This window comes from Pseudophryne corroboree, chromosome 8 (assembly GCF_028390025.1).
Source record: "Pseudophryne corroboree isolate aPseCor3 chromosome 8, aPseCor3.hap2, whole genome shotgun sequence".
NCBI lineage: Eukaryota > Metazoa > Chordata > Amphibia > Anura > Myobatrachidae > Pseudophryne > Pseudophryne corroboree.
Window position 1 is genome coordinate 385,057,670 of NC_086451.1, and position 25,489 is coordinate 385,083,158.

Below are 25,489 nucleotides of genomic sequence, written 5' to 3' on the forward strand. Positions count from 1 at the left end.
CGGGCACAAAAATCTAACTGGAGTCTGGAGGAGGGTCATAGGGGGAGGAGCCAGTACACACCACCTGACCTGTAAAAGCTTTACTTTTGTGCCCTGTCTCCTGCGGAGCCGCTATTCCCCATGGTCCTTTCAGGAACCCCAGCATCCACTAGGACGATAGAGAAATCTAGTTTTTTGTTTAGGCGGGACGCCATCATGTCCACCTGTGGCCTTTCCCAATTGTTTACCAACAGTTGGAAGACTTCTGGATGAAGTCCCCACTCTCCCGGGTGTAGGTCGTGTCTGCTGAGGAAGTCTGCTTCCCAGTTGTCCACTCCCGGAATGAACACTGCTGACAGTGCTAAGACGTGATTTTCCGCCCATCGGAGAATCCTTGTGGCTTCTGCCATCGCCATCTTGCTTCTTGTGCCGCCCTGTCGGTCTACATGGGCGACTGCCGTGATGTTGTCTGATTGGATCAGTACCGGCTGGTTTTGAAGCAGAGGCCTTGCCAGACTTAGGGCATTGTAAATGGCCCTCAGTTCCAGAATATTTATGTGTAGGGACGACTCCTGACTTGACCAAAGTCCTTGGAAATTTCTTCCCTGTGTGACTGCCCCCCAGCCGTGAAGGCTGGCATCCGTGGTTACCAGGACCCAGTCCTGTATGCCGAATCTGCGGCCCTCTTGAAGATGAGCACTCTGCAGCCACCACAGTAGAGATACCCTGGTCCTTGGAGACAGGGTTATCAGCCGATGCATCTGAAGATGCGATCCCGACCACTTGTCCAAGAGGTCCCACTGAAAGGTTCTTGCATGGAACCTGCCGAATGGAATTTTGCTTCGTAAGAAGCTACCATTTTTCCCAGGACTCGTGTGCAGTGATGCACCGATACCTGTTTTGGTTTCAGGAGGTCTCTGACTAGAGATGACAGCTCCTTGGCTTTCTCCTGCGGGAGAAACACTTTTTTCTGTTCTGTGTCCAGAACCATCCCCAGGAACAGTAGGCGTGTGGTAGGAACCAGCTGTGACTTTGGAATGTATAGAATCCATCCGTGCTGTTGTAGCACTTCCCGAGATAGTGCTACTCCGACCAACAACTGCTCCTTGGACCTCGCCTTTATAAGGAGATCGTCCAAGTACGGGATAATTAAAACTCCCTTTTTTCGAAGGAGTATCATCATTTCTGCCATTACCTTGGTAAAGACCCTCGGTGCCGTGGACAGTCCAAACGGCAGTGTTTGGAATTGGTAATGGCAATCCTGTACCACAAATCTGAGGTACTCCTGGTGAGGATGGTAAATGGGGACATGTAGGTAAGCATCCTTGATGTCCAGGGATACCATGTAATCCCCCTCCTCCAGGCTTGCAATAACCGCCTTGAGCGATTCCATCTTGAACTTGAATTTTTTTTTTTTTTTTTATGTATGTGTTCAAGGATTTCAAATTTAAAATGGGTCTCACCGAACCGTCCGGTTTTGGTACCACAAACAGTGTGGAATAGTAACCCCGTCCTTGTTGAAGTAGGGGCACCTTGACTATCACCTGCTGGGAATACAGCTTGTGAATTGCCTCTAGCACAGCCTCCCTGCCTGAGGGAGTTGTCGGCAAGGCAGGTTTGAGGAAACGGTGGGGGGGAGACGCCTCGAATTCCAGCTTGTACCCCTGAGATACTACTTGAAGGATCCAGGGATCCACCTGTGAGCGAGCCCACTGATCGCTGAAATTTTTGAGGCGGCCCCCCACCGTACCTGGCTACGCCTGTGGAGCCCCCGCGTCATGCGGTGGACTCAGAGGAAGCGGGGGAAGAATTTTGATTCTGGGAACTGGCTGACTGGTGCAGCTTTTTCCCTCTTCCCTCGTCTTTGTGCAGAAAGGAAGCGCCTTTGACCCGCTTGCTTTTCTGAAGCCGAAAGGACTGTACCTGATAATACAGTGCTTTCTTAGGCTGTGAGGAAACCTGAGGTAAAAAATTTTCTTCCCAGCTGTTGCTGTGGATACGAGGTCCCAGAGACCATCCCCAAACAATTCCTCACCTTTATAAGGCTCTATGTGCCTTTTAAAGCCAGCATCACCTGTCCAGTGTCGGGTCTCTAATACCCTCCTGACAGAATGGACATTGCATTAATTCTGGATGCCAGCCGGCAAAATATCCCTCTGTGCATCCCTCATATATAAGACGACGTCTTATGTTCGCAAAATAGTATCCCTGTTTGACAGGGTTACAGACCACGCTGCAGCAGCACTATCTGCAGGTCTCAGTCTAGTACCTGAGTGTGTAAATACATACTTCAGGATAGCCTCCTGCTTTTTATCAGCAGGTACCTTCAAAGTGGCCGTCTCCTAAGACGGCAGTGCCACCTTTTTTGACAAACGTGTGAGCGCCTTATCCACCCTAGGGGATATCTCCCAGCGTAACTTATCCTCTGGCGGGAAAGGGTACGCCATCAGTAACTTTTTAGAAATTACCAGTTTCTTATCGGGGGAACCCACGCTTTTTCACACTTCATTCACTCATTTGATGGGGGAACAAAACACTGCCTGCTTTTTCTCCCCAAACATAAAACCCTTTTTTAGTGGTACTTGGGTTAATGTCAGAAATGTGTAACACATTTTTTATTGCCGGGATCATGTAACGGATGTTCCTAGTGGATTGTGTATATGTCTCAACCTCGTCGACACTGGAGTCAGACTCCGTGTCGACATCTGTGTCTGCCATCTGAGGGAGCGGGCGTTTTTGAGCCCCTGATGGCCTTTGAGACGCCTGGGCAGGTGCGGGCTGAGAAGCCGGCTGTCCCATAGCTGTTACGTCATCCAGCCTTTTATGTAAGGAGTTGACACTGTCGGTTTATACCTTCCACCTATCCATCCACTCTGGTGTCGGCCCCACAGGGGGCGACATCACATTTATCGGCATCTGCTCTGCCATCACATAAGCCTCCTCATCAAACGTGTCGACACAGCCGTACCGACACACCGCACACACACACAGGGAATGCTCTGACTGAGGACAGGACCCCACACAGCCCTTTGGGGAGACAGAGAGAGAGTATGCCAGCACACACCAGAGCGCTATATAATTTTGGGATTAACACTATATTGAGTGAATTTTTCCCAATAGCTGCTTGTATATACAATATTGCGCCTAAATTTTGTGCCCCCCCTCTCTTTTTAACCCTTTGAGCCTGAAAACTACAGGGGAGAGCCTGGGGAGCTGTCTTCCAGCTGCACTGTGAAGAGAAAATGGCGCCAGTGTGCTGAGGGAGAAGCCCCGCCCCTTTTTCAACTGACTTTCTCCCGCTTTTTCTGGAATACTGGCAGGGGTAATTTTACATCTATATAGCCTCTAGGACTATATATGATGTAAATTTGCCAGCCAAGGTGTCATATATTGCCCTCAGGGCGCCCCCCCCAGCGCCCTGCACCCTCAGTGACCGGAGTGTGAAGTGTGCATGAGGAGCAATGGCGCACAGCTGCAGTGCTGTGCGCTACCTTGGTGAAGACCGAAGTCTTCTGCCGCCGATTTTCCGGACCTCTTCTTGCTTCTGGCTCTGTAAGGGGGACGGCGGCGCGGCTCCGGGAACGAACACCAAGGCCAGTTCCATGCGGTCGATCCCTCTGGAGCTAATGGTGTCCAGTAGCCTAAGAAGCCCAAGCTAGCTGCAAGCAGGTAGGTTCGCTTCTTCTCCCCTTAGTCCCTCGATGCAGTGAGCCTGTTGCCAGCAGGTCTCACTGTAAAATAAAAAACCTAAAATAAACTTTCTTTCTAGGAGCTCAGGAGAGCCCCTAGTGTGCATCCAGCTCGGCCGGGCACAGAAATCTAACTGAGGTCTGGAGGAGGGTCATAGTGGGAGGAGCCAGTGCACACCAAATAGTACCTAATCTTTCTTTTAGAGTGCCCAGTCTCCTGCGGAGCCCGTCTATTCCCCATGGTCCTTACGGAGTTCCCAGCATCCACTAGGACGTCAGAGAAACTAGGAATGCAGGGAATACTCCATATATTGAACCCCAGAAAGGCGTACAGGGGTTAAAGGGGCGTAGCCCCTTCCGACGGTGTGAAGAGCGCCCGTAGGGCGCGATGAAGCACCTAGTCTCTATATATACATATATATATCTATATGCATACTAGGGTCTCAATCTCTGCTGATAAGGTACCTGTCCACGCTGCCACAGCGCTATAAACCCATGCCGACACAATCGCCGGTCTGAGTAGTGTACCAGAATGTGCACGCTATCTGCAGGATCCCTGAGAATAGCTAGGGCTACCTTCTGGGCAAACGTGACACCCTAGGGGAAGATTCCCGTCACCTCCTGGCCCTAGTGGGGAAAGGATACTGCCTGAGAATTTTTTTGTGGGAAGCTGCAGTCTCTTGTCTGGAGATTCCCGCTCTTTTTCCTCATGAGAGGAGGGAAATTTACCTCAGCTTTCTTCCCCTTAACATGTGTACCCTTGTGTCAGGGACAAATGAGTCATCAGTGATATGCAAATCATCTTTTATTACAATAATCATATATTGAATACCTTTCTGCCATTTTGGCTGTAACTTTGCATTATCGTAGTCGACACTGGAGTCAAACTCCGTGTCGATATCAGTGTTTATTATTTTGGATAGTGAGCATTGTGAGACTCTGAAGGTCTCTGTGACATAGGGACAGACATGGGTAGATTTCCTGTCTGTTCTCTAATCTTTTGTGCAATAAATTCACCTCAGCACTTACACATATCCAAACAGGTGTCGGCGTTGTCGACGGAGACACCCTCTCACACACATATTTGCCCTATCTCCTCCTTAGGGGAGCCTTTTACCTCAGACATGTCGACACACACGTACCGACACACCACACACACAGGGGATGCTCTATTTGAAGACAGTTCCCCCACAAGGCCCTTTGGAGAGACAGAGAGAGAGTATGCCAGCACACACCCCAGCGCTATATGACCCAGGAATCACACAGTAACTTAGTGTTAACCCAGTAGCTGCTGTATATATTGTTTTTGCACCAAATTTATATGCCCCCTCTCTTTTTACCCTCTTCTATTGCAGGGGAGAGCCTGGGGAGCTTCAACTCAGCGTAGCTGTGGAGAGAAAATGGCGCTGGTGAGTGCTGAGGAAGAAGGCCCCGCCCCCTCAGCGGCGGGCTTCTGTCCCGTTTCTGTGTAAAAATAATGGCGGGGGCTCGTACATATATACAGGGCCTGACTGTATATATGTATAATTTTGCCAAAAGGTATCTTAATTGCTGCCCAGGGCGCCCCCCCTGCGCCCTGCACCCTACAGTGACCGGAGTGTGCGGTGTGCTGTAGGAGCAATGGCGCACAGCTGCAGTGCTGTGCGCTACCTTAAGTGAAGACAGGAGTCTTCAGCCGCCGATTTCGATGTCTTCTTGCTTCTGCTGCTTCTGTTCTTCTGGCTCTGCGAGGGGGACGGCGGCGCGGCTCTGGGAACGGACGATCAAGGTTAGGTACCTGTGTTTGATCACTCTGGAGCTAATGGTGTCCAGTAGCCTAAGAAGCGCTACCTAGCTGCCGTGAGTAGGTTTGCTTCTCTCCCCTCAGTCCCTCGTAGCAGAGAGTCTGTTGCCAGCAGAAGCTCTCTGAAAATAAAAAAACCTGACAAAATACTTTATTTTCTAGCAAGCTCAGGAGAGCCCACTAGGAGCACCCAGCTCTGGCCGGGCACAGATTCTAACTGAGGTCTGGAGGAGGGGCATAGAGGGAGGAGCCAGTGCACACCAGATAGTACTAAATCTTTCTTTAGAGTGCCCAGTCTCCTGCGGAGCCCGCTATTCCCCATGGTCCTTACGGAGTCCCCAGCATCCACTAGGACGTTAGAGAAAATGAATTGCCTGAGCCAGGAGGTGGGGATATAGGGGACTGGCTCGTTGCAAACTGGGAGGCCGAAAGCTTTTGATCGTTGGTGCCAATCCGCTGACGCTGCCTCATGTCCCAATGTTTATCCTGTGGATAATCTGTGGACCCTGCAGGAGAAAAAGCGCGTAACATTGCATCTGGAGCAAACCAAGCTGCAATGCAAGGGGAGCAAATATATTTGTATTTTTTCTGTGCAGGGTAAATACTGGCTGCTTCTACATTTGTTAGCTTTATTTTACACTGCAATTTAGCTTTCAGTTTGGAAACACCCCACCCAAATGCAACTCTCTCTGCACATGTTACATCTGCACCGTGGCTCTGTGGAAGGTGCACAGTTACTTGCTTTTTTTAGCTTTAATTCCAAATCAGAATCAGGCCCATACATACAGAACTGCAGACAGAAATACACATTGCACACAAATCAGTTATGGAGAAGGGGATTGGAAGAAGAAATATTTTGCAGCTACCTCAGACCAGACGTGTCGAACCTCCTGTCGTATGACTGATCCATCAGGGCCTCGATTTCCATACCAATACTGACGGCTGCGGTAGATTATCCCACAGACACGGCATTCCAGGACAAACCTGTAGAGTTAAGGTATAAACTCCTTATATTGAAGAACAGCAGCAATTATTTTGAGACACTCCCTATGGTGGGTAATGGTGATTTCTCCAGGACAGCTGATGAATTGTGCCGAGGAGAAATGGTTACTGTTTAGAATCCTCCTCGGATTTTCTTTAAGGGCCCTACACATTAAACGATCCGCCGCCGAGCTGCCCGTCGGCGGATACGGCCGAGGGGCGACCCGGAGGCAGGGGGGCAGTGACGGGGGAAGTGCAGTTTCTTCACTCCCCCCGTCACACGGCTCCATAGAAGTGCAGGCAAATATGGACGAGATCGTCCATATTGGCCTGCATGCACAGCCGACGGGGCACCAGCGATGAACGAGCGCGGGGCCGCGCATCGTTCATCGCTGGTGCCTCCACACTCAAAGATATGAACGGTATCTTGTTCATTAATGAACGAGATCGTTCATATCTTTGAGTATTATCTGCCAGTGTGTAGGGCCTTTAACACTTGCTTCAAATTAATTGGCCTTACATATGCTACGATATGTTTCAACAAAATGTATTTTCACACATGCCAAGGTACGCCTGCCCCCGTTTCGTAAAATTTTCCTGGCCCTGGCAAAGTGACAACACCCGCCATCCTGTGTAACCTGAGGATCACTCAATGTTTTCGCCAGTGACGTGCGTTAAGGTGAATCAGAGCCTTTCCTGTCATACTAATTTATATGCCACATTTTTGACTATATAAAGTATTTCTGCACATCTCTGAAAAAAACAAACCAAATTTCCAGCAGTATATACTGCTGCACCTGTGTAGAATGCCCACATTAACCCTTTGGCTCATATATTCTGTGTAAATCTGGCTCTGGTACTAGCCAGTGCCTCCTGAGCCATTTACCTCACTGCATGTCCCTGATTTTCGCAGATGATCCGATGCTGCGCCTTCAGACCTAGTAGCAGATTACAGAACCAGCAGGTTGCGTCTATTAACACAAGAGGCCTCCTGCAGGATTAGCATATTTACACAAAGACGTAGCTGCTGTGTGTACTGTGTCCACCTCTGAATCAGGCCCATGGTTCTGACAGTTGGGAAAATGGATCGCTGTCAGCAAAAAGAACAATTGCTTGACTGGAAAAGAGAAAAAAAGTCAACTTACCCAGACCAGGCGTATTTGGCCAAGCCCATCCAGGGGCTGTCTGTGGATGCCACAGTTTTTGGGATAACGAGCATCTCTCGGCCACTCTCATAACACCGCTGTGGGAGAAAAATGTGGGACTTTATGAAAACTACATACTTTCTCCGTATTCGGTATATAAAAGCTCTAAAGCACTGCTTAATACTAGTCTTACTCTGCTTAAAATTCACAGTTTCTTTCCCCTTACACCACAGTCCTGCACAGTCTTAAAGGTGCCCATACACTAGTGCGATTTTGCCTGATTTCATCCGATTTCGACGCATCAGGCCCCCTCCCCTGTGTACCCATGTCTAGTAACATACAGACCCCCACCCCTGTGTTCCCATCTCTAGTAGAATACAGACCCTCTCCCATGTTCCCATATCTAGTAGCATACAGACCCCCTCCCCTGTGTTCCCATCTCTAGTAGCATACAGACCCCCTCCCCTGTGTTCCCATCTCTAGTAGCATACAGACCCCCTTCCCCTGTGTTCCCATGTCTAGTAGCATACAGACTCCCTCCTCTTGTGTTCCCATGTCTAGTAGCCAGACCCCCTTCCCCTGTGTTCCCATGTCTAGTAGCATACAGACCCCCCCCTGTGTTCCCATCTCTAGTAGCATACAGACCCCCTCCCCTGTGTTCCCATGTCTAGTAGCATACAGACCCTCTCCCCTGTGTTCCCATCTCTAGTAGCATACAGACCCCCTCCCCTGTGTTCCCATCTCTAGTAGTATACAGTCCCCCTCCCCTGTGTTCCCATGTCTAGTAGCATACAGATCCCCTCCCCTGTGTTCCCATCTCTAGTAGCATACAGACCCCCTCCTCGTGTTCCCATCTCTAGTAGCATACAGACCCCCTCCCCTGGGTTCCCATCTCTAGTAGCATACAGACCCCCACCTGTGTTCCCATCTCTAGTAGCATACAGACCCCCTCCCCTGTGTTCCCATCTCTAGTAGCATACAGACCCCCTCCTCTTGTGTTCCCATCTCTAGTAGCATACAGACCCCCTCCCCTGTGTTCCCATGTCTAGTAGCATACAGACCCTCTCCCCTGTGTTCCCATCTCTAGTAGCATACAGACCCCCTCCCCTGTGTTCCCATGTCTAGTAGCATACAGATCCTCTCCCCTGTGTTCCCATGTCTAGTAGCATACAGACCCCCCCCCCTGTGTTCCCATGTCTAGTAGCCAGACCCCCTTCCCTGTGTTCCCATGTCTAGTAGCATACAGACCCCCCCCTGTGTTCCCATCTCTAGTAGCATACAGACCCCCTCCCCTGTGTTCCCATGTCTAGTAGCATACAGACCCTCTCCCCTGTGTTCCCATGTCTCGTAGCATACAGACCCCCCCCCCCCTGTGTTCCCATGTCTAGTAGCATACAGACCCCCTCCCCTGTGTTCCCATGTCTAGTAGCAAACAAACCCCCACCCCTGTGTTCCAATCTCTAGTAGCATACAGACCCCCTTCCCCTGTGTTCCCATCTCTAGTAGCATACAGACCCCCTCCCCTGTGTTCCCATGTCTAGTAGCATACAGACCCCCTCCCCTGTGTTCCCATCTCTAGTAGCATACAGACTCCCTCCTCTTGTGTTCCCATCTCTAGTAGCATACAGACTCCCTCCCGTGTTCCCATCTCTAGTAGCATACAGACCCCCTCCCCTGTGTTCCCATGTCTAGTAGCATACAGACCCCCTCCCCTGTGTTCCCATCTCTAGTAGCATACAGACTCCCTCCTCTTGTGTTCCCATCTCTAGTAGCATACAGACTCCCTCCCGTGTTCCCATCTCTAGTAGTATACAGACCCCCTCCTCTTGTGTTCCCATCTCTAGTAGCATACAGACCCCCTCCTCTTGTGTTCCCATCTCTAGTAGCATACAGACCCCTTCCCATGTGTTCCCATCTCTAGTAGCATACAGACCCCCTCCTCTTGTGTTCCCATCTCTAGTAGCATACAGACCCCCTCCTCTTGTGTTCCCATCTCTAGTAGCATACAGACCCCCTCCCCTGTGTTCCCATGTCTAGTAGCATACAGACCCTCTCCCCTGTGTTCCCATCTCTAGTAGCATACAGACCCCCTCCCCTTTGTTCCCATCTCTAGTAGCATACAGACCCCCTTCCCCTGTGTTCCCATCTCTAGTAGCATACAGACCCCCTCCTCTTGTGTTCCCATCTCTAGTAGCATACAGACCCCCTCCCCTGTGTTCCCATCTCTAGTAGCATACAGACCCCGTCCCCTGTGTTCCCATCTCTAGTAGCATACAGACCCCCTCCTCTTGTGTTCCCATCTCTAGTAGCATACAGACCCCCACCCCTGTGTTCCCATCTCTAGTAGCATACAGACCCCCTCCCCTGTGTTCCCATGTCTAGTAGCATACAGACCCTCTCCCCTGTGTTCCCATGTCTAGTAGCATACAGACCCCCACCCCTGTGTTCCCATGTCTAGTAGCATACAGACCCCCTCCCCTGTGTTCCCATGTCTAGTAGCATACAAACCCCCACCCCTGTGTTCCCATCTCTAGTAGCATACAGACCCCCTCCTCTTGTGTTCCCATCTCTAGTAGCATACAGACTCCCTCCCGTGTTCCCATCTCTAGTAGCATACAGACCCCCTCCTCTTGTGTTCCCATCTCTAGTAGCATACAGACCCCCTCCTCTTGTGTTCCCATCTCTAGTAGCATACAGACCCCCTCCCCTGTGTTCCCATCTCTAGTAGCATACAGACCCCCTCCTCTTGTGTTCCCATCTCTAGTAGCATACAGACCCCCTCCTCTTGTGTTCCCATCTCTAGTAGCATACAGACCCCCTCCCCTGTGTTCCCATCTCTAGTAGCATACAGACCCCCTACCCTGTGTTCCCATGTCTAGTAGCATACAGATCCCCTCCCCTGTGTTCCCATCTCTAGTAGCATACAGACCCCCTCCTCTTGTGTTCCCATCTCTAGTAGCATACAGACCCCCTCCCCTGTGTTCCCATCTCTAGTAGTATACAGTCCCCCTCCCCTGTGTTCCCATGTCTAGTAGCATACAGATCCCCTCCCCTGTGTTCCCATCTCTAGTAGCATACAGACCCCCTCCTCGTGTTCCCATCTCTAGTAGCATACAGACCCCCTCCCCTGGGTTCCCATCTCTAGTAGCATACAGACCCCCACCTGTGTTCCCATCTCTAGTAGCATACAGACCCCCTCCCCTGTGTTCCCATCTCTAGTAGCATACAGACCCCCTCCTCTTGTGTTCCCATCTCTAGTAGCATACAGACCCCCTCCCCTGTGTTCCCATGTCTAGTAGCATACAGACCCTCTCCCCTGTGTTCCCATCTCTAGTAGCATACAGACCCCCTCCCCTGTGTTCCCATCTCTAGTAGCATACAGACCCCCTCCCCTTTGTTCCCATCTCTAGTAGCATACAGACCCCCACCCCTGTGTTCCCATCTCTAGTAGCATACAGACCCCCTCCCCTGTGTTCCCATCTCTAGTAGCATACAGACCCCCTCCCCTGTGTTCCCATCTCTAGTAGCATACAGACCCCCTTCCCCTGTGTTCCCATGTCTAGTAGCCAGACCCCCTTCCCTGTGTTCCCATCTCTAGTAGCATACAGACCCCCTCCCCTGTGTTCCCATCTCTAGTAGCATACAAACCCCCTCCTCTTGTGTTCCCATCTCTAGTAGCATACAGACCCCCTCCCCTGTGTTCCCATCTCTAGTAGCATACAGACCCCCTTCCCCTGTGTTCCCATCTCTAGTAGCATACAGACCCCCTCCTCTTGTGTTCCCATCTCTAGTAGCATACAGACCCCCTCCCCTGTGTTCCCATCTCTAGTAGCATACAGACCCCGTCCCCTGTGTTCCCATCTCTAGTAGCATACAGACCCCCTCCTCTTGTGTTCCCATCTCTAGTAGCATACAGACCCCCTCCCCTGTGTTCCCATCTCTAGTAGCATACAGACCCCCTCCCCTGTGTTCCCATGTCTAGTAGCATACAGACCCTCTCCCCTGTGTTCCCATGTCTAGTAGCATACAGACCCCCACCCCTGTGTTCCCATGTCTAGTAGCATACAGACCCCCTCCCCTGTGTTCCCATGTCTAGTAGCATACAAACCCCCACCCCTGTGTTCCCATCTCTAGTAGCATACAGACCCCCTCCTCTTGTGTTCCCATCTCTAGTAGCATACAGACCCCCTCCCGTGTTCCCATCTCTAGTAGCATACAGACCCCCTCCTCTTGTGTTCCCATCTCTAGTAGCATACAGACCCCCTCCTCTTGTGTTCCCATCTCTAGTAGCATACAGACCCCCTCCCCTGTGTTCCCATCTCTAGTAGCATACAGACCCCCTACCCTGTGTTCCCATGTCTAGTAGCATACAGATCCCCTCCCCTGTGTTCCCATCTCTAGTAGCATACAGACCCCCTCCTCTTGTGTTCCCATCTCTAGTAGCATACAGACCCCCTCCCCTGTGTTCCCATCTCTAGTAGTATACAGTCCCCCTCCCCTGTGTTCCCATGTCTAGTAGCATACAGATCCCCTCCCCTGTGTTCCCATCTCTAGTAGCATACAGACCCCCTCCTCATGTTCCCATCTCTAGTAGCATACAGACCCCCTCCCCTGGGTTCCCATCTCTAGTAGCATACAGACCCCCACCTGTGTTCCCATCTCTAGTAGCATACAGACCCCCTCCCCTGTGTTCCCATCTCTAGTAGCATACAGACCCCCTCCTCTTGTGTTCCCATCTCTAGTAGCATACAGACCCCCTCCTCATGTTCCCATCTCTAGTAGCATACAGACCCTCTCCCCTGTGTTCCCATCTCTAGTAGCATACAGACCCCCTCCCCTGTGTTCCCATCTCTAGTAGCATACAGACCCCCTCCCCTTTGTTCCCATCTCTAGTAGCATACAGACCCCCACCCCTGTGTTCCCATCTCTAGTAGCATACAGACCCCCTCCCCTGTGTTCCCATCTCTAGTAGCATACAGACCCCCTCCCCTGTGTTCCCATCTCTAGTAGCATACAGACCCCCTTCCCCTGTGTTCCCATGTCTAGTAGCCAGACCCCCTTCCCTGTGTTCCCATCTCTAGTAGCATACAGACCCCCTCCCCTGTGTTCCCATCTCTAGTAGCATACAAACCCCCTCCTCTTGTGTTCCCATCTCTAGTAGCATACAGACCCCCTCCCCTGTGTTCCCATCTCTAGTAGCATACAGACCCCCTCCACTGTGTTCCCATGTCTAGTAGCATACAGACCCTCTCCCGTGTTCCCATGTCTAGTAGCATACAGACCCCCTCCCCTGTGTTCCCATGTCTAGTAGCATACAGACCCCCACCCCTGTGTTCCCATGTCTAGTAGCATACAGACCCCCTCCCCTGTGTTCCCATGTCTAGTAGCATACAAACCCCCACCCCTGTGTTCCCATCTCTAGTAGCATACAGACCCCCTCCTCTTGTGTTCCCATATCTAGTAGCATACAGACTCCCTCCCGTGTTCCTATCTCTAGTAGCATACAGACCCCCTCCCCTGTGTTCCCATGTCTAGTAGCATACAGACCCCCTCCCCTGTGTTCCCATCTCTAGTAGCATACAGACTCCCTCCTCTTGTGTTCCCATCTCTAGTAGCATACAGACTCCCTCCCGTGTTCCCATCTCTAGTAGTATACAGACCCCCTCCTCTTGTGTTCCCATCTCTAGTAGCATACAGACCCCCTCCTCTTGTGTTCCCATCTCTAGTAGCATACAGACCCCTTCCCATGTGTTCCCATCTCTAGTAGCATACAGACCCCCTCCTCTTGTGTTCCCATCTCTAGTAGCATACAGACCCCCTCCTCTTGTGTTCCCATCTCTAGTAGCATACAGACCCCCTCCCCTGTGTTCCCATGTCTAGTAGCATACAGACCCTCTCCCCTGTGTTCCCATCTCTAGTAGCATACAGACCCCCTCCCCTTTGTTCCCATCTCTAGTAGCATACAGACCCCCTTCCCCTGTGTTCCCATCTCTAGTAGCATACAGACCCCCTCCTCTTGTGTTCCCATCTCTAGTAGCATACAGACCCCCTCCCCTGTGTTCCCATCTCTAGTAGCATACAGACCCCGTCCCCTGTGTTCCCATCTCTAGTAGCATACAGACCCCCTCCTCTTGTGTTCCCATCTCTAGTAGCATACAGACCCCCACCCCTGTGTTCCCATCTCTAGTAGCATACAGACCCCCTCCCCTGTGTTCCCATGTCTAGTAGCATACAGACCCTCTCCCCTGTGTTCCCATGTCTAGTAGCATACAGACCCCCACCCCTGTGTTCCCATGTCTAGTAGCATACAGACCCCCTCCCCTGTGTTCCCATGTCTAGTAGCATACAAACCCCCACCCCTGTGTTCCCATCTCTAGTAGCATACAGACCCCCTCCTCTTGTGTTCCCATCTCTAGTAGCATACAGACTCCCTCCCGTGTTCCCATCTCTAGTAGCATACAGACCCCCTCCTCTTGTGTTCCCATCTCTAGTAGCATACAGACCCCCTCCTCTTGTGTTCCCATCTCTAGTAGCATACAGACCCCCTCCCCTGTGTTCCCATCTCTAGTAGCATACAGACCCCCTCCTCTTGTGTTCCCATCTCTAGTAGCATACAGACCCCCTCCTCTTGTGTTCCCATCTATAGTAGCATACAGACCCCCTCCCCTGTGTTCCCATCTCTAGTAGCATACAGACCCCCTACCCTGTGTTCCCATGTCTAGTAGCATACAGATCCCCTCCCCTGTGTTCCCATCTCTAGTAGCATACAGACCCCCTCCTCTTGTGTTCCCATCTCTAGTAGCATACAGACCCCCTCCCCTGTGTTCCCATCTCTAGTAGTATACAGTCCCCCTCCCCTGTGTTCCCATGTCTAGTAGCATACAGATCCCCTCCCCTGTGTTCCCATCTCTAGTAGCATACAGACCCCCTCCTCGTGTTCCCATCTCTAGTAGCATACAGACCCCCTCCCCTGGGTTCCCATCTCTAGTAGCATACAGACCCCCACCTGTGTTCCCATCTCTAGTAGCATACAGACCCCCTCCCCTGTGTTCCCATCTCTAGTAGCATACAGACCCCCTCCTCTTGTGTTCCCATCTCTAGTAGCATACAGACCCCCTCCCCTGTGTTCCCATGTCTAGTAGCATACAGACCCTCTCCCCTGTGTTCCCATCTCTAGTAGCATACAGACCCCCTCCCCTGTGTTCCCATCTCTAGTAGCATACAGACCCCCTCCCCTTTGTTCCCATCTCTAGTAGCATACAGACCCCCACCCCTGTGTTCCCATCTCTAGTAGCATACAGACCCCCTCCCCTGTGTTCCCATCTCTAGTAGCATACAGACCCCCTCCCCTGTGTTCCCATCTCTAGTAGCATACAGACCCCCTTCCCCTGTGTTCCCATGTCTAGTAGCCAGACCCCCTTCCCTGTGTTCCCATCTCTAGTAGCATACAGACCCCCTCCCCTGTGTTCCCATCTCTAGTAGCATACAAACCCCCTCCTCTTGTGTTCCCATCTCTAGTAGCATACAGACCCCCTCCCCTGTGTTCCCATCTCTAGTAGCATACAGACCCCCTTCCCCTGTGTTCCCATCTCTAGTAGCATACAGACCCCCTCCTCTTGTGTTCCCATCTCTAGTAGCATACAGACCCCCTCCCCTGTGTTCCCATCTCTAGTAGCATACAGACCCCGTCCCCTGTGTTCCCATCTCTAGTAGCATACAGACCCCCTCCTCTTGTGTTCCCATCTCTAGTAGCATACAGACCCCCTCCCCTGTGTTCCCATCTCTAGTAGCATACAGACCCCCTCCCCTGTGTTCCCATGTCTAGTAGCATACAGACCCTCTCCCCTGTGTTCCCATGTCTAGTAGCATACAGACCCCCACCCCTGTGTTCCCATGTCTAGTAGCATACAGACCCCCTCCCCTGTGTTCCCATGTCTAGTAGCATACAAACCCCCACCCCTGTGTTCCCATCTCTAGTAGCATACAGACCCCCTCCTCTTGTGTTCCCATCTCTAGTAGCATACAGACTCCCTCCCGTGTTCCCATCTCTAGTAGCATACAGACCCCCTCCTCTTGTGTTCCCATCTCTAGTAGCATACAGACCCCCTCCTCTTGTGTTCCCATCTCTAGTAGCATACAGACCCCCTCCCCTGTGTTCCCATCTCTAGTAGCATACAGACCCCCTCCTCTTGTGTTCCCATCTCTAGTAGCATACAGACCCCCTCCTCTTGTGTTCCCATCTCTAGTAGCATACAGACCCCCTCCCCTGTGTTCCCATCTCTAGTAGCATACAGACCCCCTACCCTGTGTTCCCATGTCTAGTAGCATACAGATCCCCTCCCCTGTGTTCCCATCTCTAGTAGCATACAGACCCCCTCCTCTTGTGTTCCCATCTCTAGTAGCATACAGACCCCCTCCCCTGTGTTCCCATCTCTAGTAGTATACAGTCCCCCTCCCCTGTGTTCCCATGTCTAGTAGCATACAGATCCCCTCCCCTGTGTTCCCATCTCTAGTAGCATACAGACCCCCTCCTCATGTTCCCATCTCTAGTAGCATACAGACCCCCTCCCCTGGGTTCCCATCTCTAGTAGCATACAGACCCCCACCTGTGTTCCCATCTCTAGTAGCATACAGACCCCCTCCCCTGTGTTCCCATCTCTAGTAGCATACAGACCCCCTCCTCTTGTGTTCCCATCTCTAGTAGCATACAGACCCCCTCCTCATGTTCCCATCTCTAGTAGCATACAGACCCTCTCCCCTGTGTTCCCATCTCTAGTAGCATACAGACCCCCTCCCCTGTGTTCCCATCTCTAGTAGCATACAGACCCCCTCCCCTTTGTTCCCATCTCTAGTAGCATACAGACCCCCACCCCTGTGTTCCCATCTCTAGTAGCATACAGACCCCCTCCCCTGTGTTCCCATCTCTAGTAGCATACAGACCCCCTCCCCTGTGTTCCCATCTCTAGTAGCATACAGACCCCCTTCCCCTGTGTTCCCATGTCTAGTAGCCAGACCCCCTTCCCTGTGTTCCCATCTCTAGTAGCATACAGACCCCCTCCCCTGTGTTCCCATCTCTAGTAGCATACAAACCCCCTCCTCTTGTGTTCCCATCTCTAGTAGCATACAGACCCCCTCCCCTGTGTTCCCATCTCTAGTAGCATACAGACCCCCTCCACTGTGTTCCCATGTCTAGTAGCATACAGACCCTCTCCCGTGTTCCCATGTCTAGTAGCATACAGACCCCCTCCCCTGTGTTCCCATGTCTAGTAGCATACAGACCCCCACCCCTGTGTTCCCATGTCTAGTAGCATACAGACCCCCTCCCCTGTGTTCCCATGTCTAGTAGCATACAAACCCCCACCCCTGTGTTCCCATCTCTAGTAGCATACAGACCCCCTCCTCTTGTGTTCCCATATCTAGTAGCATACAGACTCCCTCCCGTGTTCCTATCTCTAGTAGCATACAGACCCCCTCCTCTTGTGTTCCCATCTCTAGTAGCATACAGACCCCCTCCTCTTGTGTTCCCAACTCGAGTAGCATACAGACCCCCTCCCCTGTGTTCCCATCTCTAGTAGCATACAGACCCCCTCCTCTTGTGTTCCCATCTCTAGTAGCATACAGACCCCCTCCTCTTGTGTTCCCATCTCTAGTAGCATACAGACCCCCTCCCCTGTGTTCCCATCTCTAGTAGCATACAGACCCCCTCCTCTTGTGTTCCCATCTCTAGTAGCATACAGACTCCCTCCCGTGTTCCCATCTCTAGTAGCACACAGACCCCCTCCTCTTGTGTTCCCATCTCTAGTAGTATACAGTCCCCCTCCCCTGTGTTCCCATGTCTAGTAGCATACAGATCCCCTCCCCTGTGTTCCCATCTCTAGTAGCATACAGACCCCCTCCTCTTGTGTTCCCATCTCTAGTAGCATACAGACCCCCTCCCCTGTGTTCCCATCTCTAGTAGCATACAGTCCCCCTCCCCTGTGTTCCCATGTCTAGTAGCATACAGACACCCTCCTCTTGTGTTCCCATCTGTAGTAGTATACAGACCCCCTCCCCTGTGTTCCCATCTCTAGTAGCATACAGACCACCTCCCCTGTGTTCCCATGTCTAGTAGCATACAGACCCCCACCGCTGTGTTCCCATCTCTAGTAGCATACAGACCCCCTCCTCTTGTGTTCCCATGTCTAGTAGCATACAGACCCCCTCCCCTTGTGTTCCCATGTCTAGTAGCATACAGACGCCCTCCCCTGTGTTCCCATCTCTAGTAGCATACAGACCCCCTTCCCCTGTGTTCCCATGTCTAGTAGCCAGACCCCCTTCCCTGTGTTCCCATCTCTAGTAGCATACAGACCCCCTCCCCTGTGTTCCCATCTCTAGAAGCATACAGACCCCCTCCTCTTGTGTTCCCATCTCTAGTAGCATACAGACCCCCTCCCCTGTGTTCCCATCTCTAGTAGCATACAGACCCCCTCCCCTGTGTTCCCATGTCTAGTAGCATACAGACCCCCTCCCCTGTGTTCCCATGTCTAGTAGCATACAGACCCCCACCCCTGTGTTCCCATGTCTAGTAGCATACAGACCCCCTCCCCTGTGTTCCCATGTCTAGTAGCATACAAACCCCCACCCCTGTGTTCCCATCTCTAGTAGCATACAGACCCCCTCCTCTTGTGTTCCCATCTCTAGTAGCATACAGACTCCTTCCCGTGTTCCTATCTCTAGTAGCATACAGACCCCCTCCTCTTGTGTTCCCATCTCTAGTAGCATACAGACCCCCTCCTCTTGTGTTCCCATCTCTAGTAGCATACAGACCCCCTCCCCTGTGTTCCCATCTCTAGTAGCATACAGACCCCCTCCTCTTGTGTTCCCATCTCTAGTAGCATACAGACCCCCTCCTCTTGTGTTCCCATCTCTAGTAGCATACAGACCCCCTCCCCTGTGTTCCCATGTTCCCATCTCTAGTAGCATACAGACCCCCTCCTCTTGTGTTCCCATCTCTAGTAGCATACAGACCCCCTCCTCTTGTGTTCCCATCTCTAGTAGCATACAGACCCCCTCCCCTGTGTTCCCATCTCTAGTAGCATACAGACCCCCTCCTCTTGTGTTCCCATCTCTAGTAGCATACAGACTCCCTCCCGTGTTCCCATCTCTAGTAGCACACAGACCCCCACCTGTGTTCCCATCTCTAGTAGCATACAGACCCCCTACCCTGTGTTCCCATCTCTAGTAGCATACAGACCCACTCCCCTGTGTTCCCATGTCTAGTAGCATACAGACCCTCTCCTCTTGTGTTCCCATCTCTAGTAGCATACAGACCCCTTCCCATGTGTTCCCATCTCTAGTAGCATACAGACCCCCTCCTCTTGTGTTCCCATCTCTAGTAGCATACAGACCCCCTCCTCTTGTGTTCCCATCTCTAGTAGCATACAGACCCCCTCCCCTGTGTTCCCATGTCTAGTAGCATACAGACCCTCTCCCCTGTGTTCCCATCTCTAGTAGCATACAGACCCCCTCCCCTTTGTTCCCATCTCTAGTAGCATACAGACCCCCACCCCTGTGTTCCCATCTCTAGTAGCATACAGACCCCCTCCCCTGTGTTCCCATCTCTAGTAGCATACAGACCCCCTCCCCTGTGTTCCCATCTCTAGTAGCATACAGACCCCCTCCTCTTGTGTTCCCATCTCTAGTAGCATACAGACCCCCTCCCCTGTGTTCCCATCTCTAGTAGCATACAGACCCCCTCCCCTGTGTTCCCATCTCTAGTAGCATACACACCCCCTCCTCTTGTGTTCCCATCTCTAGTAGCATACAGACCCCCTCCCCTGTGTTCCCATCTCTAGTAGCATACAGACCCCCTCCCCTGTGTTCCCATGTCTAGTAGCATACAGACCCTCTCCCCTGTGTTCCCATGTCTAGTAGCATACAGACCCCCACCCCTGTGTTCCCATGTCTAGTAGCATACAGACCCCCTCCCCTGTGTTCCCATGTCTAGTAGCATACAAACCCCCACCCGTGTTCCCATCTCTAGTAGCATACAGACCCCCTCCTCTTGTGTTCCCATCTCTAGTAGCATACAGACTCCCTCCCGTGTTGCCATCTCTAGTAGCATACAGACCCCCTCCTCTTGTGTTCCCATCTCTAGTAGCATACAGACCCCCTCCTCTTGTGTTCCCATCTCTAGTAGCATACAGACCCCCTCCACTGTGTTCCCATCTCTAGTAGCATACAGACCCCCTCCTCTTGTGTTCCCATCTCTAGTAGCATACAGACCCCCTCCTCTTGTGTTCCCATCTCTAGTAGCATACAGACCCCCTCCCCTGTGTTCCCATGTCTAGTAGCATACAGACCCTCTCCCCTGTGTTCCCATCTCTAGTAGCATACAGACCCCCTCCCCTTTGTTCCCTCTCTAGTAGCATACAGACCCCCACCCCTGTGTTCCCATCTCTAGTAGCATACAGTCCCCCTCCCCTGTGTTCCCATCTCTAGTAGCATACAGACCCCCTTCCCCTGTGTTCCCATCTCTAGTAGCATACAGACCCGCTCCTCTTGTGTTCCCATCTCTAGTAGCATACAGACCCCCTCCCCTGTGTTCCCATCTCTAGTAGCATACAGACCCCCTCCCCTGTGTTCCCATCTCTAGTAGCATACAGACCCCCTCCTCTTGTGTTCCCATCTCTAGTAGTATACAGACCCCCTCCCCTTGTGTTCCCATCTCTAGTAGCATACAGACCCCCTCCCCTGTGTTCCCATGTCTAGTAGCATACAGACCCTCTCCCCTGAGTTCCCATGTCTAGTAGCATACAGACCCCCACCCCTGTGTTCCCATGTCTAGTAGCATACAGACCCCCTCCCCTGTGTTCCCATGTCTAGTAGCATACAAACACCCATAACTGTGTTCCCATCTCTAGTAGCATACAGACCCCCTCCTCTTGTGTTCCCATCTCTAGTAGCATACAGACTCCCTCCCGTGTTCCCATCTCTAGTAGCATACAGACCCCCTCCTCTTGTGTTCCCATCTCTAGTAGCATACAGACCCCCTCCTCTTGTGTTCCCATCTCTAGTAGCATACAGACCCCCTCCCCTGTGTTCCCATCTCTAGTAGCATACAGACCCCCTCCTCTTGTGTTCCCATCTCTAGTAGCATACAGACCCCCTCCTCTTGTGTTCCCATCTCTAGTAGCATACAGACCCCCTCCCCTGTGTTCCCATCTCTAGTAGCATACAGACCCCCTCCTCTTGTGTTCCCATCTCTAGTAGCATACAGACTCCCTCCCGTGTTCCCATCTCTAGTAGCGCACAGACCCCCTCCTCTTGTGTTCCCATCTCTAGTAGTATACAGTCCCCCTCCCCTGTGTTCCCATGTCTAGTAGCATACAGACCCCCTCCCCTGTGTTCCCATCTCTAGTAGCATACAGACCCCCTCCTCTTGTGTTCCCATCTCTAGTAGCATACAGACCCCCTCCCCTGTGTTCCCATCTCTAGTAGCATACAGACCCCCACCTGTGTTCCCATCTCTAGTAGCATACAGACCCCCTCCCCTGTGTTCCCATCTCTAGTAGCATACAGACCCCCTCCTCTTGTGTTCCCATCTCTAGTAGCATACAGACCCCCTCCCCTGTGTTCCCATGTCTAGTAGCATACAGACCCTCTCCCCTGTGTTCCCATCTCTAGTAGCATACAGACCCCCTCCCCTGTGTTCCCATCTCTAGTAGCATACAGACCCCCTCCCCTTTGTTCCCATCTCTAGTAGCATACAGACCCCCACCCCTGTGTTCCCATCTCTAGTAGCATACAGACCCCCTCCCCTGTGTTCCCATCTCTAGTAGCATACAGACCCCCTCCCCTGTGTTCCCATCTCTAGTAGCATACAAACCCCCTCCTCTTGTGTTCCCATCTCTAGTAGCATACAGACCCCCTCCCCTGTGTTCCCATGTCTAGTAGCATACAGACCCCCTCCCCTGTGTTCCCATGTCTAGTAGCATACAGACCCCCTCCCCTGTGTTCCCATGTCTAGTAGCATACAGACCCCACCCCTGTGTTCCCATGTCTAGTAGCATACAGACCCCCTCCCCTGTGTTCCCATGTCTAGTAGCATACAAACCTCCACCCCTGTGTTCCCATCTCTAGTAGCATACAGACCCCCTCCTCTTGTGTTCCCATCTCTAGTAGCATACAGACTCCCTCCCGTGTTCCTATCTCTAGTAGCATACAGACCCCCTCCTCTTGTGTTCCCATCTCTAGTAGCATACAGACCCCCTCCTCTTGTGTTCCCAACTCTAGTAGCATACAGACCCCCTCCCCTGTGTTCCCATCTCTAGTAGCATACAGACCCCCTCCTCTTGTGTTCCCATCTCTAGTAGCATACAGACCCCCTCCTCTTGTGTTCCCATCTCTAGTAGCATACAGACCCCCTCCCCTGTGTTCCCATCTCTAGTAGCATACAGACCCCCTCCTCTTGTGTTCCCATCTCTAGTAGCATACAGACCACCTCCTCTTGTGTTCCCATGTCTAGTAGCACACAGACCCCCTCCTCTTGTGTTCCCATCTCTAGTAGTATACAGTCCCCCTCCCCTGTGTTCCCATGTCTAGTAGCATACAGACTCCCTCCTCTTGTGTTCCCATCTGTAGTAGTATACAGACCCCCTCCCCTGTGTTCCCATGTCTAGTAGCATACAGACCCCCACCGCTGTGTTCCCATCTCTAGTAGCATACAGACCCCCTCCTCTTGTGTTCCCATGTCTAATAGCATACAGACCCCCTCCCCTTGTGTTCCCATGTCTAGTAGCATACAGACCCCCTCCCCTGTGTTCCCATCTCTAGTAGCATACAGACCCCCTTCCCCTGTGTTCCCATGTCTAGTAGCCAGACCCCCTTCCCTGTGTTCCCATCTCTAGTAGCATACAGACCCCCTCCCCTGTGTTCCCATCTCTAGTAGCATACAGACCCCCTCCTCTTGTGTTCCCATCTCTAGTAGCATACAGACCCCCTCCCCTGTGTTCCCATCTCTAGTAGCATACAGACCCCCTCCCCTGTGTTCCCATGTCTAGTAGCATACAGACCCTCTCCCCTGTGTTCCCATGTCCAGTAGCATACAGACCCCCTCCCCTGTGTTCCCATGTCTAGTAGCATACAGACCCCCACCCCTGTGTTCCCATCTCTAGTAGCATACAGACCCCCTCCCCTGTGTTCCCATCTCTAGTAGCATACAGACCCCCACCTGTGTTCCCATCTCTAGTAGCATACAGACCCCCTCCCCTGTGTTCCCATCTCTAGTAGCATACAGACCCCCTCCTCTTGTGTTCCCATCTCTAGTAGCATACAGACCCCCTCCCCTGTGTTCCCATGTCTAGTAGCATACAGACCCTCTCCCCTGTGTTCCCATCTCTAGTAGCATACAGACCCCCTCCCCTGTGTTCCCATCTCTAGTAGCATACAGACCCCCTCCCCTTTGTTCCCATCTCTAGTAGCATACAGACCCCCACCCCTGTGTTCCCATCTCTAGTAGCATACAGACCCCCTCCCCTGTGTTCCCATCTCTAGTAGCATACAGACCCCCTCCCCTGTGTTCCCATCTCTAGTAGCATACAAACCCCCTCCTCTTGTGTTCCCATCTCTAGTAGCATACAGACCCCCTCCCCTGTGTTCCCATGTCTAGTAGCATACAGACCCCCTCCCCTGTGTTCCCATGTCTAGTAGCATACAGACCCCCTCCCCTGTGTTCCCATGTCTAGTAGCATACAGACCCCACCCCTGTGTTCCCATGTCTAGTAGCATACAGACCCCCTCCCCTGTGTTCCCATGTCTAGTAGCATACAAACCTCCACCCCTGTGTTCCCATCTCTAGTAGCATACAGACCCCCTCCTCTTGTGTTCCCATCTCTAGTAGCATACAGACTCCCTCCCGTGTTCCTATCTCTAGTAGCATACAGACCCCCTCCTCTTGTGTTCCCATCTCTAGTAGCATACAGACCCCCTCCTCTTGTGTTCCCAACTCTAGTAGCATACAGACCCCCTCCCCTGTGTTCCCATCTCTAGTAGCATACAGACCCCCTCCTCTTGTGTTCCCATCTCTAGTAGCATACAGACCCCCTCCTCTTGTGTTCCCATCTCTAGTAGCATACAGACCCCCTCCCCTGTGTTCCCATCTCTAGTAGCATACAGACCCCCTCCTCTTGTGTTCCCATCTCTAGTAGCATACAGACCACCTCCTCTTGTGTTCCCATGTCTAGTAGCACACAGACCCCCTCCTCTTGTGTTCCCATCTCTAGTAGTATACAGTCCCCCTCCCCTGTGTTCCCATGTCTAGTAGCATACAGACTCCCTCCTCTTGTGTTCCCATCTGTAGTAGTATACAGACCCCCTCCCCTGTGTTCCCATGTCTAGTAGCATACAGACCCCCACCGCTGTGTTCCCATCTCTAGTAGCATACAGACCCCCTCCTCTTGTGTTCCCATGTCTAATAGCATACAGACCCCCTCCCCTTGTGTTCCCATGTCTAGTAGCATACAGACCCCCTCCCCTGTGTTCCCATCTCTAGTAGCATACAGACCCCCTTCCCCTGTGTTCCCATGTCTAGTAGCCAGACCCCCTTCCCTGTGTTCCCATCTCTAGTAGCATACAGACCCCCTCCCCTGTGTTCCCATCTCTAGTAGCATACAGACCCCCTCCTCTTGTGTTCCCATCTCTAGTAGCATACAGACCCCCTCCCCTGTGTTCCCATCTCTAGTAGCATACAGACCCCCTCCCCTGTGTTCCCATGTCTAGTAGCATACAGACCCTCTCCCCTGTGTTCCCATGTCCAGTAGCATACAGACCCCCTCCCCTGTGTTCCCATGTCTAGTAGCATACAGACCCCCACCCCTGTGTTCCCATGTCTAGTAGCATACAGACCCCCTCCCCTGTGTTCCCATGTCTAGTAGCATACAAACCCCCACCCCTGTGTTCCCATCTCTAGTAGCATACAGACCCCCTCCTCTTGTGTTCCCATCTCTAGTAGCATACAGACTCCTTCCCGTGTTCCTATCTCTAGTAGCATACAGACCCCCTCCTCTTGTGTTCCCATCTCTAGTAGCATACAGACCCCCTCCTCTTGTGTTCCCATCTCTAGTAGCATACAGACCCCCTCCCCTGTGTTCCCATCTCTAGTAGCATACAGACCCCCTCCTCTTGTGTTCCCATCTCTAGTAGCATACAGACCCCCTCCTCTTGTGTTCCCATCTCTAGTAGCATACAGACCCCCTCCCCTGTGTTCCCATCTCTAGTAGCATACAGACCCCCTCCTCTTGTGTTCCCATCTCTAGTAGCATACAGACTCCCTCCCATGTTCCCATCTCTAGTAGCACACAGACCCCCACCTGTGTTCCCATCTCTAGTAGCATACAGACCCCCTACCCTGTGTTCCCATGTCTAGTAGCATACAGACTCCCTCCTCTTGTGTTCCCATCTGTAGTAGTATACAGACCCCCTCCCCTGTGTTCCCATGTCTAGTAGCATACAGACCCTCTCCCCTGTGTTCCCATCTCTAGTAGCATACAGAACCCCTCCCCTGTGTTCCCATCTCTAGTAGCATACAGACCCCCTCCCCTGTGTTCCCATCTCTAGTAGCATACAGACCCCCTCCCCTGTGTTCCCATGTCTAGTAGCATACAGACCCCCTCCCCTGTGTTCCCATCTCTAGTAGCATACAGACCCCCTCCCCTGTGTTCCCATCTCTAGTAGCATACAGACCCCCTCCTCTTGTGTTCCCATCTCTAGTAGCATACAGACCCCCTCCCCTGTGTTCCCATCTCTAGTAGCATACAGACCCCCTCCCCTGTGTTCCCATGTCTAGTAGCATACAGACCCTCTCCCCTGTGTTCCCATGTCTAGTAGCATACAAACCCCCTCCCCTGTGTTCCCATGTCTAGTAGCATACAGAC

At 52.1% G+C, this 25,489-nt stretch overlaps 1 protein-coding gene across 2 annotated transcripts in view; it reads right to left on the bottom strand.

Annotated features, from left to right (window-relative positions):
* Positions 1-25,489, bottom strand: part of LOC134949206 (zinc finger FYVE domain-containing protein 1-like) — a 155,265-nt gene that overhangs the window by 102,455 nt on the left and 27,321 nt on the right. For both annotated transcript variants that reach the window (XR_010183122.1, XM_063937656.1), the window contains exons 6-7: positions 7,578-7,675; positions 6,318-6,435 (exon numbers count right to left, since the gene is read on the bottom strand). Coding sequence is in view for 1 of the 2 variants with exons in the window: in XM_063937656.1 (XP_063793726.1) it covers positions 6,318-6,435; positions 7,578-7,675 (216 nt within the window). In the remaining variant the exon portion in view is untranslated. The remainder of the gene's footprint in view (positions 1-6,317; positions 6,436-7,577; positions 7,676-25,489) is intronic.